Source organism: Phascolarctos cinereus, unplaced genomic scaffold (genome assembly GCF_003287225.1).
Source record: "Phascolarctos cinereus isolate Bilbo 61053 unplaced genomic scaffold, phaCin_HiC Scaffold_2;HRSCAF=192, whole genome shotgun sequence".
Lineage (NCBI taxonomy): Eukaryota > Metazoa > Chordata > Mammalia > Diprotodontia > Phascolarctidae > Phascolarctos > Phascolarctos cinereus.
Window position 1 is genome coordinate 350685754 of NW_027555625.1, and position 19008 is coordinate 350704761.

At 40.0% G+C, this 19008-nt stretch overlaps 1 protein-coding gene across 1 annotated transcript in view; it reads left to right on the forward strand.

The window, feature by feature from the left end:
- The first annotated feature begins 2578 nt into the window (after positions 1–2578).
- SLC22A4 (solute carrier family 22 member 4) overlaps positions 2579–19008 on the forward strand; it is a 90436-nt gene continuing 74006 nt past the window's right edge. The window contains exon 1 of the mRNA XM_020991140.2: positions 2579–3119. Within this exon, the coding sequence (XP_020846799.1) occupies positions 2727–3119 (393 nt within the window). The 5' untranslated portion in view covers positions 2579–2726. The remainder of the gene's footprint in view (positions 3120–19008) is intronic.

A 19008-nucleotide genomic window follows, 5' to 3' on the forward strand; every position in this document is an offset into this window, starting at 1 on the left:
CTTCTGCTCGTCAAGAAAAAGCTGAGCTCCAAGGCCTGAAAGGTTGGATTTTTTCCTTTTTCTGTCCCTCTCCCCTGCTTCCTGCCTCTCTGACACGTGGTCAGTCAGTCAATCAGTTGCTCTGGGAAAATATTCTTCTGAATTCATGTCATAGGTAACTACTGTTGAATATCACCATCACAAAGCAGAATCCCAAAATTTAAAACCTAAGTTTTATTATGCTTAAGCCCAGGTTCAGAACTGAGAAAAACAGCTCTCCACCCAGACAAGGGTTCTAACATAGCTCATATAATTGCCAATTACATCAGAGAGACAGGGAAATGATTTTTGATCATACAGCAATCTGAGGCCATAAATTAGATGGACTTAGTTTAGTAGAATCATAACTGCATAATCCTCCAGAGAAGTAGACTTAGTTAAGCATAATTAGTTTTAAAGTCTATAGGTAAACTAAGTGAAGCAACAAATTAAACTACATTTAGAGGATTCACAATGATTGAGAGGGGAGATTTACATGCCCCAAAGATAACACAGGGTTGGAACCAGTTGGGATACTTGCACAAATAAAGCAAGTTAAATTACTTTAGGATGTCTTGACTCCCTTTTGGCTTCTCGCTTCATGAATGTAACATCTCATTGGACAGGTTTCAGCCAGCCAAATAACCTCCTGGAGAAAAAGCCCTGAACTCCCCAAAGTAAGGATTACTAAAAGGAAATTTTTAAAAATTTAACATAGTCAATACACATTTATTAAATGTCTGCTATGTGCTAGGCACTATGCTAAGTGCTAGGGATACAAAGAAAGGCAAAAGGCAGTGCTTTTTTCTCAAGGAGGTCATAATGGAGTAGACAACAAATGAGGGAAAGGAGAAAGAAGATTGCATGTGACTTCAATCCAACAGGATTTCTTTCTGTGACGGTGGCAAAAAATGGTGTCACTGGAGACTGAAAGGTGGAACAAAGACTAGCAAAAGGAACCATAAAAGATTAGTGAATGGGCATGAAGAAAGGGGAAGTTTCCCACTGGGTACATTTTGGATTATCAAGCAAGTAGAGGCAAGTTTGCAAGCTGTAGCTATGATCCCTTAAGGACATATTTTGATTAGTTTTTCACTTTGCCCAGAGGAAGATGGTATATTCAGCAGAAGATGCACTAAATAATATAGCATCTAAATTTTTAAAGAAAAGTTAAATGAAATATAGGCAGAGATAGATGGCAGTGCTTAATAGTGGGGGACTTCAAGCTTCCCCTCTCAGAACTAGATAAATTTAACATAAACAAATGAATGAATGAATAAACAAATAAATAAATAAAAGACATTCCATCTCCTTGAACTGATCCCTACTCCCACTCCAAACTCTCCACACATACCTGATCTAACAGCATATCAGACTCAGGGAAGTTGGCTAGTGGCAGACCTGGGCAGGGAGCAGCTACTGGCGGCCAAAGGAGGAAGAAGGGGTGCTTTCCTGTGATTTGGGGGCTTCTCTGGGCTGAGGGTCATTCTCTGGCTATATAATTACAAGGGCCTTTTACAGACCTATCTGAATATTCCCAAAGAAACAGAAAGAGAGGGACAATATGAGGTGTACAAGGAAGAAAGGTGGATCAAGGGCCCAGCCTGACAGAAAACAACATTTTTCTGCTTTGGGTCCCAGGGTCTCTTTCAGACAATGATGCTTCAGCTGAACCCTCCAAAGAGGCACCCCATCAAATCCCCTAGGATCTCTCTTAGAGATCCTACAAAATCTTAGAACCATAGAATCAGAGTTGGAAGACACCTTCAAAAACATCTTCTCTAATCTTTTTACCTTATTAACATATGCATTCCTTATAAGTGTCATATAGATCTTCTGTTTGAAAATCTACAATAACAGTCAACTTAATTTCTCGAACACCTCTATTTAAGATGTCCTTCCTCATAACCCTCCTCTAAATGAGTCTCTTGTCCAATTCCATCCATTTCACCTAATCCCTTCTGGGGACAAGTTGAAGAAGTCTAATTTCTTTTCCCCACCATAACTTTTCAAATACTTGAAAGCAGTTACTATTTCTCTCTCCCTGAACGCTTTTCCATGTTAAACTGAAACCCCTCCCGCCACCCCACCTCCTTCCAGATCTTTCATTTGATCCTTCTATGATCTCCAGTCCTCATCAGTGTTGCCCTTCTCTCAATGTCGCTCCTAAAATGTGGTACCCAGAATTTGAGTCAACACGCTGGATGTGGCGTGAATCCGGCAGAGAACAGCTGTATTGAATTGCTCCCTGGAGTGGGACACGACTTCTGCCCAAGGCCCTACTGCCTTATAGGAGCAGGGGGGCAGATGGGGCATGGGCCACATGTATTTTTCCGAGCTCCTTCCCTCTCTTGGACCCTAAAAAAAATTGTAACCCTCACACACCTCAATATGTGACAGCATTCCCATTGACCTGAAACTGGTACGACTAAGGTCAGAGCAAGTGGAGCTCTCCAGCTCGGGAGACCTTGCCCCCGCCCTATACTGTGGGAAGGGGCGGGACAGAGGGAACTCAGAGCAGCAGCCGACCAATTGTACCTCCCCGCGTCCAGGGCAGCTCAAGGAGAGGAGGGTGGAGGAAGGAGCAGATTGGGGAGGCCCCGCCTCACTAACCCCCCTACCCATCCAGCTGCGGGGCTTCAGTCAATAAACGCGCCAGGCCTCCTAGTCTTTCTCCCGGGGACGTTCTATCTCCCCCGAGCTGCGACATGCGGGACTACGACGAAGTGACAGCCTTCCTGGGCGAGTGGGGACCCTTCCAGCGCTTCATCTTCTTCCTGCTCAGCGCCAGCATCATCCCCAACGGCTTCAACAGTATGTCGATAGTGTTTCTGGCGGGGATCCCGGAGCACCACTGCCGGGTGCCCGCCTCGGCGAACCTGAGCAGCGAGTGGAGGAACTACACCATCCCGCGGCAAATGCAGGAGGGCCGCGAGGTGCCCAGAAAGTGCCAGCGCTACCAGCTCGCGGCGCTGACCAATTTCTCGACCCAGGGGCTGGTGCCCGGGAGGGACGTGAACCTGAGTCAAGTGGAGCTGGAGCCCTGTCTGGACGGCTGGGAGTATAGCCAGGACACGTATCTATCCACCATCATCACGGAGGTGAGTGCCGTACCCGGATGAAGGGGTGATGCAGCCCTGGGAATCTCATACGCTCTCCCTCGGGGATCCCTTAGCCAGAGCTGGCTTCCCGTAGAGCTTGCGGGCGCATTTCATTGTGGTTCCACGCTTGTGTGCTCCGGCATTGTGTGCTTGAGTCAGGGTGGCTGCTGGGTGTCAGCAAAGCTTGGGGCATGCGGCGTGCAGTGCGTGCCTCAGTAAGGAATAGCGGTTTTAGATTTGCGGTCGGGAGCTAATGTGCGCCCCCAGCGCGCTCGCCAGGTCTGGGAGCTCTGACGCAGAAGCGGATCCCAGGGCTGGAGAGAAGAGGAAGCCTCACCAGAGCACACAAACCAACAAAGGGCCAAACGTTACTACCAACACGCCTTTTTCCTCCAGTTTCATAACTAGGTCTGGACCTATTTCCCAAGAACCAAATGTTGGCATGTCAAATGTCCCAGGCGACAACCGTCCAGAGGTAGACTAGTTGAGTCAGTTAGAACAGTACAAAAGAAGGGGAAGTTTCACTCTCAACCCTCCTCCAAGGGAATGACAGGGTCGAGAGAAAAGAATGGCTGATCAGCTCCACCTGGCTCCAAAGTGCCCAGGCTGACTGCTGCGATAACAGATCCTGGCTAATTCTCATCCTCTTCCCTCCCCTGTCCCTTTGGCCCTAAACACAACAAACACACAGACTTTGCATTACATTAATTGACACCTCTCTCTGTCTCTTTCTCTCTGTCTCTGTGTCTGTCCCTCTGTGTCTGTGTCTGTCTCTCTCTGTCTCTGTCTCTCTGTGTCTCTCTCTGTCTCTGTCTATCTCTCTCTCTTTCTCTCTCTTTCCTCCCTTCGGGCATCTAGGTATCTGGGTGCTGTTCTTCTGCTCGGGGCTTGAGTGCCCAGTCTTAGGCAGGTGGTGCTCTGAAGTTAGCCCACCAATTAATTTTGTAATTTTTTTTTTGGCGAGGCATTTGGGGTTAAGTGACTTGCCCAGGGTCACACAGCTAGTGTGTGAGTATCACGCGTCTGAGTCCGTATCTGAACTCAGGTCCTCCTGACTCCATCCACTGCGCCACCTGCTGTTCCCTTTTGTAATCTTTTGATGACTTTGCGGCTCTGGACTTCTATTCTCACTTTCCCTCATAGTAAAAATGTCACAGAAGTATTTGCCTATTCAATTCAATATTCCCCTCACACCCAGCTTATAACGTAAGCAGGGGGGGAAAGAGAAGGTCGGGGACTCTCTACTTCCAGCGCTTGCACAGAATGGACATTTAATAAATGTTTGTTGAAGCTGATAAAAGTAAAGTACTTGTTTATTGATATGCTAATGAAAGTTAGGAAACTATCTCGGATTTTGTCTGTCAAGAAGGAGGGGCTCTAGGTATGAGAATTCCCCCCACCAACGAGCTCCTAAACCTTCTTTACCTTAGCAAATAGCTTCTAGGGAATTGCCTGAGGCACACAAAGGTGTTGGGTAACTTGCCTAGACAGAAGGAAAGCATATGTCAGGAACAGAACTCGAGCCAGAGTTTTCCGGATTCCAAGGCCAGCCCACCGTCTTCACTGCCAGGATCCCTTTCACGCTATAGTATCACCTCAGATGTTTTTAAATATTTTTCTACTGTACTTTCTTGAGGGATCTTGGGGAGGCCGAATTTGAACTCGGGTCTCCTGACTCCAGGGTCGGTGCTCCATCCACTGCGTACCTAGCTGCCTTGCTTTCTTCATATTTGTTAAAGGAATTTACGATCACACTTTCCCTTCATTTTTCTCAATCCAGTAAAAACCCTTTATTCGGTGCTCTTCCCTTTCAGCGGAATACTCTAGCTCTGGAGTGCATTCTTGCCATCACCTAGGAGGCTGTAGTCAGAAGTTTAAGGAGAAAGAAACTTATTTTTGCCGACTTGATTGTTTCTATCTTTATCTCTCCGTTCACACTGTTGTGCTGAGCAACCGCAGACTCGCGAGCCCAGTAAGGTCTTTGCTATGGGGTGCTGGGAGACATGTTATATTTGCCAGGGTTTCTATGGATCCTGAAGCACCTACCAGCTGCCAATTGCTTTATCTGGAGTTGCTTGTCTAAGGCTTAATAAAAGGATTTGTTCAGTGAAGTTTGGATTGAGTCAAAGGACCACACCTGAAGTCCTAGAGGGCCACATGTAGCCAGGAGGCTGCAGGTTCCCCACCCCTGAAGCCATGGGCTCTGCCTACTGTTGGCTCCATCCTTCTCAATAATTATTTTATTAACAGCTTAATTTCAAAGATCAGTACTAAACTATTTACATTTAAGTAAATTGATTTCTAATTTTAAGGAGTCTGTGACTTGGGAAAGGTTTTGAACCTCTTGTGTTAAACTGCTAATTCTCCTTCCAAGTCTTCGTTTTCAAAGTGAAGGGGGCTGAAAGGTGGGACTGCATAGTACTGCAAACCTACCTCTATTCTGCAGCTCCTGACCTAGTCACTTGCCTGTGGGCCAAATTCTAGATCTTAAGTTTTTAAATAACCCAGGATGGTTTCTTCTTAGATTGCAAAATTACTACTATATCTGGCACTCTTCTTAAAGCTTTGCTGAAATAGTGGAGGAAATCGGTGGACAGAAGAGTTGATCTCTACTATTTCTTCCTGCTTAGACATCTTTCTTGTAAATAAATTAATTTCAACTCATAAAGTATACTGCTATTCTAGTCACTCTAGATTCCCATCAAATATTTTGTTTGTTCATTTTTACTGGCTTTTCCTAATATGTTCAGAATTAGTGTAGATTTTACTCTTCTAGTTCTGATTTTTTTGTTTTGCGTTATTTCAAATAGATCTTACCAAATGTCTTTGTATTCCTGATTCTGATATTCCAAATTATATTTTAATATTTTATTGCATTAATGTACCACAGCTTATTTAAACATTCCCCTCTTCCTGACCATTTAGGATGCATTGTATTTTTTGCAATTACAAATTATGCTGCTATAAAAATCTTCAAGCAGATGGCTATTCTTTTGGGGTTTTTTTTTAATGAATTTATTATTTATTTTGTGCCTTTTTTTAAATTTTGAGTTCCAAATTCTCTCCCTCTCTCCAGTCCTTTCCCCACTCATTGAGAAGGCAAGCAATACAATATCAATTATACATGTGAAATCATGCAGAATACATCTACTTTTATTTTTGGTAACTTTCAGAGTATGTTCCAAATAATGGCTTCAATAGCTCAGCACTATCCCTTTTCAAGTAATATTGGATTTGGAAGGGATCTCAGAGGCTTATGCCTTTGTGACAAAAGAAACAAACTGGGGCAGCTAGGTGGCACAGTGGACAGAGCACCGGCCCTGGAGTCAGGAGGACCTAAGTTCAAATCTGGTCTCAGACATATAACACTTACTAGCTGTGTGACCCTGGGCAAGTCACTTAACCCCAATTGCCTTGTCAAAAAAAAAAACCTAACAAACAAAAAACACCTTTGTAATATCCTAACAACTGATATCCTAGTCCTGTGTTTCCCATTTAGTGGTTCTCAAACCCCTTGGGATTATGACAATGGTCCAAGGGTGGAACTCCAAGAGGTTCACACTAAAAAATCTTTAATAATGCCTTAAGCAATAAATAATTGCTCAATCATATTACAAATATATTCTTCTTCAATGACAACAAGCATATGCATTCTTGAAGCTTTATAGGTTTGTTTCTATATCGATTCAAAACCATCAGGAGCTTTTTTGGACAAAAGTTATAGTTATAAGTACTTCATGAATGAATCTAAAAGAATATTATACATTATTATATTAATGTTAATTACTATATAAAATAACTAATATATTACATATTAAATTACTTTGAGGGTTCACAGCACATGTTTTGTTTTTGTAGGGGTTCATGGAACAAAAAATGGTAGAAACCACTGTCTTAGCCTAAAGCTAAGCTTAACTTAAAGATCTCTAATTCTTGAAGACTTTGAGTGAGTTCTGCCTCCCAAAGCAGCCCATTCCACTTCTGGAAGTTTCTAATTGCTAGTTTTTTATTTATTTGGTTTTTATACAGGGCCTAAAACTGCCTCTTTGCAACTTTCATGTTCTGGAAGGCATTTTATTTGTTGTGAACAATAGGCACAGAGAGTACAAAGCATTCTTGAAGCTCTATGTACTTGGAAGGGCTTTGTGATCATTTCTCTACTTACCAATTCCCACTAACCTGTGTTTGCTTCTGCTTAGCTGGAGAAATGGAGAAGTAACCTGGGCTCCCACAGTTTTCCTCACTGACACCTCTCTTTCTTTTTTCCTTCCTTGCTTCTTTACTGATCGGTGAATGTGAAAAATGGAGAGTGGAATGGAGGTAAATGAAGAGAGTCAGGAGAGGGGAGCAAAGGGATGTTTCCAAATTTTGATAAAATTTTGTATTCTGAATGGTGAATGGGGAGAAGGTGGTCTTTGTATCCACTACCACTTTAAGGTTGAGTTCCTACATAGCAAAGAATAGCAATATGGGACCCATGTGCATATATGTGTATGTATGCATACATATACACATATCTGTATATCTGTATACACATGTGTGTATACAGAATACATATTTACACATGGTGATGACTGTATTTCAATATAGTTAGTTTCCTTTGTATTTTATTTTACGCATTTAAAGACGTTCTTCTGAGAAGTTCATAGGCTTCACCAAACTGTCAAAGGGAACCAGGATAAAAGGTTAGGAACCCCTCCTAGAGAGATATTATAACTCTTTGAAGGTCACAAAGACAACCTAGGTGCCAGAGAAAGTTTGTGCCATGAAAACAGTACAGGGTGAATAAAAGCTTACCAAGGAAACAGCCTAAGACTTGGCAGAACCAAAGCATCTGCCCTTTTCTCTGTTACTGGAAAGAAACTTGATATTTCTGGGAGAGGCAGGCAGTTTGCAATTTTCTCCTCTAGGAGGGCCCTCTCTGGGAACCTAATGACTCATCATCCCAAAGTCGTTGTAAGCCACTCCTCTCTTCAGCTTCTTTTCACCTTGGAGAGTTGCTATAGCTCCCTTGGAATAGCCTTTCCTGCCGGACCTTGGCAGGATGTTTCCAGCAAGAGGATATAGTAAAGGGAGAGGGAAGACCAAATGCATTAATTTTAGCATCAGTCCCCATGGCCTGGGTCCCACCTGCCTTTCTTATAATGATGATTCCTCTGCTTAACAGTATTTGATGGCTGTCTATATCAGTTTTTAAAATTGAATTTTTTATGAACTTAGTCATCAACAAACAAACATTTCCCTGTATAAAAGAGAACAAAAAAGAAGGCTGTATATGAAAGTAATTATTTTAAAAGTATTTGAAAATGAGGGGTAGTAACAAAATTACCCTTTTTAATCACCTTCTGAACTTATTTTCCTTTTCTTCTGTGTATTTTTCGTATTTTCTTGATACTTTTCTTTTTCAGCTAGGCAATGGTGTTAAGTGACTTCCCCAGGGTCACACAGGATACTCTTTCATTTTTTTGTATCTCTGTCATTTCCCATTAACTCACCCCACCTACACCAATACACATAAACAAATTCCAAATCAAAGCTCTCCCTGGTAAGAGATTAGCATAATCAAGCAGGTGAGGACAGTGGGGGAAGGTTCAATACATGTCCTTGCCTAAAAATGGCCTAAAAAATTGCCTTGATCTGTACTACTCCATCATCTCTCTGCTAAGGGTAACATGTTTCATCATAATGTTTTAATCATTGCATTCATGGTTCTCTAATTTCTACAGAATAAAATCTCAGTTCTTTAGCTTGATGTTTAAGGTATCTGGCAAGACCAACAGTTCCAACATCCATCCCACATATGAAATTCTGCAGGCAAATGGAATCACCTGATATCTTTTGTACATGTTTCCACATTTTCCCACTCCTGACATTTTGCTCGCCCTAATCTCTGTGCTCCCACTAATACCTTCTGAGATACTACTTTCCCTTCAAGGCTCAATTCAATACTGCTTCCTTTAGGAAACTTGCTGATTCCCTTCAGTTTGAAATTATATTTCCCCTTCATAGTTCATGAGTTATTAGGCATTACTTTCACACAAAAACTATAGAGCAAGACAGAACGTAATATTTATTGCAGAGTAATGAATTTTGGCAAACCTGTCCTATCCTCTCCTATTTCATGGAAACTCCATGAACGCAGACATAATTTCTTATTTATTTTTTTAAAAAATTTAGGGGAAGGGAAAAGGCCTTTATATAGCGCCTACTATGTACCAGGCACTGTAGTAAGCACTTTACACACATCTCCTTTGATCCTCACAACAGCCCTGTGAGATAGATGGTATTTGTTAAACATTGAAAAAGAGCATTTCCATACAAATAACAGAATACAAAAAGAGGATTCTATGTGAAATTGTGAGTCTCTACTTGATGCTGTTCGATTTAAAAAAATATATATGTATGTATGTATGTGTGTTTGTATATTCTATGCTTTCAAAACTGTCTTATTTGTGTTTCTTCTGAACTTGCTTCTGTTCTCTTCTATACATTTTTTTAAAATGTTGCAAGGGCCCTCATTTTTCTGTCTGTGCATGTCATCACTATTCCTAACCTCACCTCTCCTTTTTATTGCCCTCCAATAAGAAAGGAGAAAAAAATCCTCGTGACGAATAAGCAAAGTCAAGCAAAAGGAATCATACAGGGGCCAAGTCCAAAAATGCACATCCCTACATCTTGTGTCAATCACCCACCTGTTAGGAAGTGAGTAATATGTTTCATCACAGGTCCTCTGGAGGCATAGTTGGTCAGAGCTTTCATCAGAATCCTTATATCTTTCAAAGATGTTTTTCTTTATGATGATATTATCTTTGTAGAAGTTGTTTTCCAGTTTCTGTTTATTTCATTCTATATCAGTTTATACTACCCAGGATTCTTTAAAAAGCATCTTTTTTGTCATTCTTATGTTGCAATAAGATTCTATTACACCAATATGCCACAAGTTGTTCAGCCGTTCTCTAATTATCTAAGAGGCAACACAAGACACACACACATCCCCTTAGATTCTGGTTCTTTGCATTCTTTTCTCTCATTTTAATTTCTCCCTTCAAAATAAGGAAGTTTGTTTTGCTTTTGATTATTCCCTCCTCAGTACTATCCATCTTCTCAACTTCCCTTACCTATCCCCACTTATTTCTCTGTTGAGTTAGATGTATTTCTATACCAAACTGTTTCTCTGTGTGTGTTCAACCTTCCTTTATCCATTTTATATGAGTGAGGGTCTTCTAATGCTTGCTTCCCTCATCCTTTTCTCCATGTCTAAGCATCATTGGACTCTATGAAAATGATAATTTAAAAAAAATAAAGCCTGGACACTATATTTTAAGAAATCACAGATGAAAACTGCCAAGCTCTATTAGATACAGAGGTCAAAGTAAAGACAGAAAGAATCCATTAATCACCCCCTAAGAGGAACCCTTCTTCCCTGAGAGGAAGAGGAACACTTTTCCTCATTCCCACCTCTATTATGAAAAGTAGCAAGTTCTACCCCTTTCTTCCTCCTTTCTACTTTAGAATTTGCCTTCTTTTATCCTCCCTCCTCTTTCTTCTCTTAAAACCCTTAGAGCAGAACCAATCCATCCATCCTTAAGATTTTTGTTTTTTCTTATTTTCCTCAATACTCTTTGAAGATATTAAGCTTCTAAAGTGACACTTGTTTCTTCTCTCTCTATTAGAATGTAAACACTCTGTCATCATCATATAGCTCCTTTCAAATTCATTTAACTTTGTAGGCTTCTCTGAACTCTTTTTTTGCATATTAATGTTCTTATTCTGCTCTGGTCTTTTCATAAGGATTGCTCAAGACTCCTCTATTTTTTTCAAGGCCTATTTTCTTTTTTTTTCCCCTCTCACACCCTAGAGATGGCTACCCATTAGACACAAATATGTATGTATATGTGTGTGTATATGTATACATGCATACATATATTGTATATGTATGTGTAGTGTGTGTGTATGTGTAAAAGTTCTTTCTCTGGAGGCAGGTAGCATCTTCCTTCATAGGTCTGTATTCACTCAAAGTTGTTCTTAGAACAATATTGTTGCTTCTGTGTACAACATTCTCTTGGTTCTGTTCATTTCACTCTTCATAATTTCATGCAAGTCTTTCCATGTTTTCATAAAATCCCCAATCTCATCATTTCTTATAGCACAGTAGCACTCTATGGTACATGATTCACAATCATATACCAGACCCATTTTCCCTCCTAGGATGATACTCAGCTTTGCAGGGTTAAATTATTCTTCATTTGTGAGCCTTCATCTTTTGCCTTTTAGAATGCCGTATTCTTATGTCTTCTCTTGTTTCTTGGTTTTGTTTTGTTTTTAGTAAAAACCTGCTAAGTCTTGTGTGGTCTCCTGACTGTAATTCTTTAACGCTTTAACTGTTTCCTTCCAGATGATGACTATATATTTCCTTTGCTGTGGGAGCTTGGATATTGGCTATGAAATTCCTGGGATTTTTCCTTTTGTGGTTCCTCTCTGGAGGTGATCAGTGGATTCTTTATATTTTGCTTTGATTTCTACATGTAACCAATCTTGGCAGTTTTCATTTGTGAAAAACTTAGGCTTTTTATTTTTAATGATGGTTTTCACAGAATCCAATGATGCTTAAATTATCTCTCCTTGACTTGTTTTCTAGGTCAATTGTTTCTATATCAGATATCTTACTTTTTTTCTATTTTCCAGTCATTCGATTGTGTTCTATTGTTTTTTGCTGTCTCATGGAGTAAATGATTTCTGTTTAGCCTGTTCTGGTTTTGGGGGATTTCAATTCTTGGATAAGGTTTACCACTTCCTCTTCTAAGCTACTTATTCTCATTCTAATTCTTTTTTACAGAGATTTTAAAAAAAATCTCTTGCTTCATTTCTTCTAGGTATTCAGATAGCCCTTATGAAAAAGGAATTCTTTCCCTTTGAGGGAAGTTAGATTTGCAATAATTTTTTTTAAATATAAATTTATTCATTTTTAGTTTTCAACATTCACTCCCACAAGTTTTTGAATTTGAAATTTTCACCCCATCTCCCCCTCCCCCCACCCCAAGATGGCATGCATTCTGAATATCCCTTCCCCTAGTCTGTCATCTCTTCTATCTCTCTCCCCTTCTCTTATCCCCTTCCCCTTCTATTTTCCTGTAGGGCAGGATAGACTTCTGTACCCCATTTCCTGTATTTCTTATTTCCCAGTAGCATGTGAAAACATTTTTTTAAAACATGTTTTTAAAACTTTAGGTTTCAAATTTTCTCTCTTCCTCCCTCCCCACCCACCCTCATTGAAAAGGCAAGCAACTCAATATAGGTTGTACATGTGCAGTTATGCAAAACATGTCCTAGTAGACATGTTGTGAAAAACTAACTCTATTTCCCTTAATCCTATCCCGCCCTCCCATTTATTCTATTCTTTCTTTTGACCCTGTCCTTCCTCAGAAGTATTTACTTCTGATTACCCCCTTTCCCAATCTGCCCTCCTCTCTATCATCCCCCTGCTCTCTTGTCCCCTTCTCCCCCTATTTTCCTGTAGGGTAAGACAGATTTCCATACCCAATTGAATGTGTATGTTATTCCCTCCTTAAGCCAAATCCTATGAGAATAAGATTCACTCATTCCCTCTCACCTTCCCCTTTCCCCTCCACTGTAAGAGACTTTTTTTTCTGTTTTTTTTTGTGAGATAATTTACCCCATTCTACCTCTCCCTTTTTCTTCTCCGAGTATCATCCTCTCTCATCCCTTAATTTTATTCTCCAGATATGACCCCTTAATCTTCAACTCACCCTGTGCCCTCTATGTATCTATCTACACGTAAATACATATAATTTTTTTCCTTCCAACTACCCTAATACTGACAAAGTCTCATGAGTTATAAATATCATCTTTCCATGCAGGAATGTAAACAGTTCAATCTTAATAAGTCTCTTATGATTTCTCTTTCCTGTTTACCTCTTCATGTTCCACTTGAGTCCTGTATTTGAAAGTCAAATTTTCTATTCAGCTCTGGTCTTTTCATCAAATGCTTGAAAGTCCTCTATTTCACTGAATGACCATTTTTTCCCCTGAAGGATTATACTCAGTTTTGCTGGGTAGGTGATTCTTGGTTGTAATCCTATCTCCTTTGCCCTCCAGAATATTATATTCCATGCCCTGCGGTCCTTTAATGTAGAAGCTGCTAAATCTTGTGTTATCCTGATTGTGTTTCCACAGTACTTGAATTGTTTCCTTCTGGCAGCTTGTAATATTTTCTCCTTGACCTGGGAACTCTGGAATTTGGCTCAATATTCCTAGGAGTTTTCCTTTGGGGATCTCTTTCAGGAGGAGATCTGTGGATTCTTTCAATTTCTATTTTGCCCTCTGGTTCTATATCAGGGCAGTTTTCCTTGATAATTTCTTGAAAGATGATGTCTAGGCTCTTTTTTTGATCATGGCTTTCAGATAGTCCAATAATTTTTAAATTCTCTCTCCTGGATCTATTTTCCAGGTCAGTTGTTTTTCCAATGAGATATTTCACATTGTTTTCTAATTTTTCATTCTTTTGGATTTGTTCTACTGTGTCTTGATTTCTCATAAAGTCACTAGCTTCCAATTGCTCTATTCTAATTTTTAAGGAAGTATTTTCTTCAGTAAGCTTTTGGACTTCCTTTTCCATTTGGCCAATTTTGCTTTTTAGGGCATTCTTCTCCTCATTGGCTTTTTGGACCTCTTTTGCCATTTGGGTTAGGCTATTTTTTAAGGTGTTATTTTCTTCAGTATTTTTTTGGGTCTCCTTTAGCAAGCTGTTGACTTGTTTTTCATGATTTTCTTGATCACTCATCTCTCACCCAGTTTTTCCTCTTCTCTACTTCCCTTACTTGCTTCTCAAAATCCCTTTTGAGCTCTTCCAAGGCCTGGGACTGATTCATATTTTTCTTGGAGGCTTTGGATGTAGGAGCTTTGACTTTGTTGTCTTCTTCTGGTTGTATATTTTGATCTTCTTTTTCACCAAAGTAAGATAATATAGTCTGACTCTTTTTGCACTGCTTGCTCATGATCCCAGCCAATTACTTGAGTTTTAAACTCTTTGTTAAGGTAAGAGTCTGCTTCCAATGTGGAGAACATATTGTCCCGAGCTTCAGGGGTTTGTGTAGCTGTTTTCAGAGATACTTGTAGGGACCTGTAAATTTTCAGTTCTTCCAAGGTGGTATGATAAGGGGGGTGTTTACTCCTTTCCTGGCCTATGACCACAAGTATTCCTTTCTGTCCTGTAACTGTGAGGAGGGGTTCCTCTCCACAGCCACTCAAGCTCCACCAGCCAGCACTCCTCCTCATCCCGGCACTGCTGCCCAGAACTGTGACCCAGATCCAAACAGGGGCAAAGCAAGAGTTTCCTGCCTCAGCACTGGCAAAGAGATCCCTGCAGTCCCTCTCTGATCAGCCACTGGATTCCCCCTCAGTCTGTGGGCCGGAAGCTGGGGAAGCAGTTGCCCCCACAAGGCCATGCTCTTGGGGAATGGAGCTGAAACCCCACCTTTCTGTCTCAGCACCGACAGAAACAGACTTTTCCCACTGACCTTCTAAGTTGTCTTTGGCATTAGTGGATTGAGGAGTCTGGAAACCTCCACAGCTGCCCGCAATTCAGTCCTCTGAGGCCTGCTCCAGGTTTGCTGCAGCCTGCGCGCCCACGCAGCGCTGCGCTCCCAGCCCGGTGCGATACACCTTTCTGATCAATCATCCAGGGCTGGAAATTTGTTTCACTCTGTTTTCTGCTGCTTCAGAATTTGTTTAGAGCCATTTTTAATGAGTATTTAGAGGGGTTTGGAGGAGAGCTCAAGCAAGTCACTGCTTTCACTCCACCATCTTGGCTGCGCCCCCTGCAATAATTTTTTAAACTGGATGGTGTTTTATTTGGTTCATTCATCTATCTGGCTTTAATTCCTGAATTATGGCTTCATTCCAGGGGCAATATCTATCCACCCCCTGCCATAATCTTGGATGGTGTGGTCAACCCTGCTTGGTCTTGCTCTGGGTCCTTTAGGTTCTTTTAATGATCTCTAGATTAAACACTACCTAGATTTTTGAGGTCCAGAGTGCTAGATTTCCAAGGTCCTCGATACTACAATAGAGTTGTAGTAGAAACCTTGCACCTAGGCTGCCCTGGTCTGAGAGCTGCAGCCCGCACACTAAGGTTGATACTCTACATTGCTGAATACTGTTACTCCCTAAGGCTTCCGAGGTTCCCACCCTAAGGCTTTCTGAGCACCCTGGAGCTTTCTAAAGAGAGTTCTCAACTCTTGCTCCCTACAGATACAGAATGTTGCAGGCTATAGGTGTCCCTGGCAATATCTGGTTGAGCTGGGAGCTTACCCAAAACTGGTGAGAATTATTGTACCTTAAGAAATGGCAAATAGGACATTTTCAGAAAAAGCTGTCTGATATACATGCCAAGAGAAACCCAGAAACTATATGAAAATAATTGTAAAATACTTTTTATACAAATAAAGTCGGATTTAAATAATATTACTTGTTTATGGTTGGGCTGAGCCAATGTAATAAAAATGAAAATTCTGCCTAAATTAATCTACTTATTCAGTGCCATCCCAATTAAACTACCAAAAACTATTTTATTGAGCTAGAAAAAATGATAACAAAATATAGATAGAAGAACAACAGGTCAAGAATATCAAAGAAATTTATGAAAAAAATTCAGAGGAAAGAAGTTTAGCAGTATGAGATCTTAAACCATACTATAAGGCAGTAATTATAAAGACTATCTGGTACTGGCTAAGACATAGAATCAGTGAATAGAGTAGGTATATAATACACAGTAGTCAATGACTCGAGTAACCTTGTGTTTGATAAATACAAAGATCTAAGGTTTTGGGGTAAGAACTCACTATTTGATTTTTTTTTAATCACTGGGAAAACTGGAAAGTAGTCTGGCTAAAACTAGGTATAGATCAATATCTTATACTGTTTACCAAGATAAGGTCAAAATAGATACATGACCTAGACATAAATGGAGGTATATAAGTCAATTAGAGAGCGTGGAATATGTTACCTATCAGATTTATGGATAAGGGAAGAATTTGTGAATAAAAAACAAATAGATAGCATTGTGGGATGTAAAACAGATGACTGCAATTACATCAAATTTAAAAGGTTTTGTACAGACAAAACGAATATATCTAAGATTAGAAGGAAAGAAGAAAATGTATGTATAGGGGGGAATTATAGACAGTTTCTCAGATAAAAGCCTCATATCTCAAATATATAGAGAACTGGGTCAAATTTATAAGAATACAAGCCATTCCCCAATTGAAAAATGGTCAAAGGATATGAACAGGAAGTTTGTGGATAAAGAAATCAAAGCTATACATAGTCATATGAAAAAAATGTTCTAAGTCATGACTGACTAGAAAAATGCAAACTAAAACAATTCTGAGGTACCACCTCCCACCTATCAGATTGACTCATATGACAGAAAAGGGAAAATGACAAATGTTGGAGGGGATGTAGGAAAAATTGGGACATTAATGCACTCTTGGCGGAGTTGTGAATTGATCCAGCCATTCTGGAGAGTAATTTGGAATTATACCCGAAGGGCTATAAAACTGTGTAAACCCTTTGACCCAGCAATACCACTTTTAGGTGTGTTTCCTAAAGTGATCAGGGGAAAAAAGGAAAAGAGCCTATATGTTCTAAAAATATTTATAGCAGCTCTCTTTGTGGTAACAAAGAATTGGAAATTGAGGGGATGCCCTTCAATTGAGGAACAGCTGAATAAGATGTGGTATATAATTGTGATGGAACACTATTGTGCTATAAGAAATGACAAGCAGGTTGGTTTTAGAAAAATATGGAAAGACTGACATGAAATAATGTAGAGTGAGACAAGCAGAACTAGCATTACATTATATACTGTAAGAGCAATATCGTTGGAAGAGTAACTGTGAATGACTAAGTTCTTCTGAATAATGTTACCATTCAAATCAACTACAAAGGACTTACGAAAGAAAAAGAAATTCTTCAGAGAAAGAACTGATATATGGAGGTATATATTTTATGTTTTTGGTGTATATGTGTGTGTGTATATACACACATATAAATATACACATATTTATATGTGTGTATATATACATGTGTGTGTATGTGTGTATGTATCCATATCAAATATTGGCCTTCCTAATACAGACTGGAGGATGAGGAAGGGAGGGAAAGAACTTGGAACTGAACATGTAACATAAATAAATAAATGGATGAACAAGTATATAAATAAAGGGATGAATGAATAGAGAAATGACAAATGGGATATATTCAAGAAAAAAATCTTTTGAATTGATACTGAGTGAAGTGAGCAGGAGAAAAATTTATACAATGACTGCAACATTCTAAAAAAATCACTTTGAAGAAATGTCACTGAAGCATTAAAAAGTCACAGAAGAGAAGAAAAGGAAGTGCAGAGGGAAATAAACACAAGGAGGACAGCTTTGAAATTGTGATGCATTTATTGTAAACACAATAATAAAAACTGTATGTAATTGAGACTCATGGTTTTACATACGATCCCCTTTCTCTATGTTTTGTAAAGGCAGCTAGGATAGAACACAGGACCTGGAGTCAGGAAAACCTGAGTTCAAATCTAGTCTCAGATACTTTCTAGGTGTGCAACTCTGGACAAGTCGTTTAACTTCTGACTGCCTCAGTTACTTCATCTGTAAAATGAGGATAATAATAGCACCTACCTCCCAGCGTTTTTTGTAAAGATCAAATGAGATAATATTTGTAAAGCTCTTCGCACAATGCCTGGTACATAGTGGCACTTAATAAATGCTTATTCCCTCTTTCCTTTTGTATATGGAAATGTTCACATTTATCAAGTTCAGACTAACAAAACATTAAGGAAAAAAACAACAAAAACAACTGATCCAATGACTTCATCTGACTAATATATGCAACAGTCTGCCTTTGTAACCGCTATTCCCCCCTTTCCCAAGAGGAGGCAAATAGGTTACCTTCTTTGTTCTCTGGGACCATCACTGGTGTTTGAATTTTGCTCCAGGCTCAGCTTTATTTGCATTGTTGGAGTATGTATGTTGTTTTTCTGGTTCTTTTTGTTTTACTCTGCATCTGTTCAAGCAAAACTTATCAAGCACCTACTATGTGCTTGGTACATTGGGCTAAGTACTAGGAATACAAAGAAAGGCAAGGAATAGTCATTGCCCTCAAGGAGCTCACAATCTAATAGGGAAGACAATATGCAAATAACTATGAAGAAAAATGCCATGTAAAGGACAAACTGGAAATAATAAACAGAGGAACGGCACTACAATTAAAAGGGATCAGGAAAGGTTCCCTACAGAAGGTGGGATTTTAGCCAGGACTAGAAGGAAGCCAGAGAAAACAGCAGATGGACATGAGGAAGGAAAGCATTCCAGGCATGGAGGATGACCAGTGAAAATGCCCAGAGTCAGGAGATGAACTCTTGTAAGAGGAACAACAAGGCGGCTAGTGTCATTGGAGTGTATATGGAGATGAGTAAAGAATAAGAAGACTAGAAAGTTAGGAAGGGGCTAGGTCACAAAGGGCTTTAAAAGTCAAACAGAGGATTTTATATTTGATCCTGGAGTTAATAGGGAGCCATTGAAGTTTATTGAGTAGAAGGATGACATGGGTAGAACTGTACTTTAGGAAGATCAATTTGACAACTGAGTGGAGGATGAATGGGAGTGGGGAAAGATGAGGTAGGAAGACCAACCAGTAGGTTATTGCAATAATATAAGAATGGGATGATATGTGTCCACACCAGGGTGATGGATGTGTCATGAGGGGAGATGTTATGAAGGTAGAATTGCCAGAGCTTGGTAACAGATTTGATATATGGGATGAGAGAGAATATGGAATCAAGGATGACACCTTGGTGAGC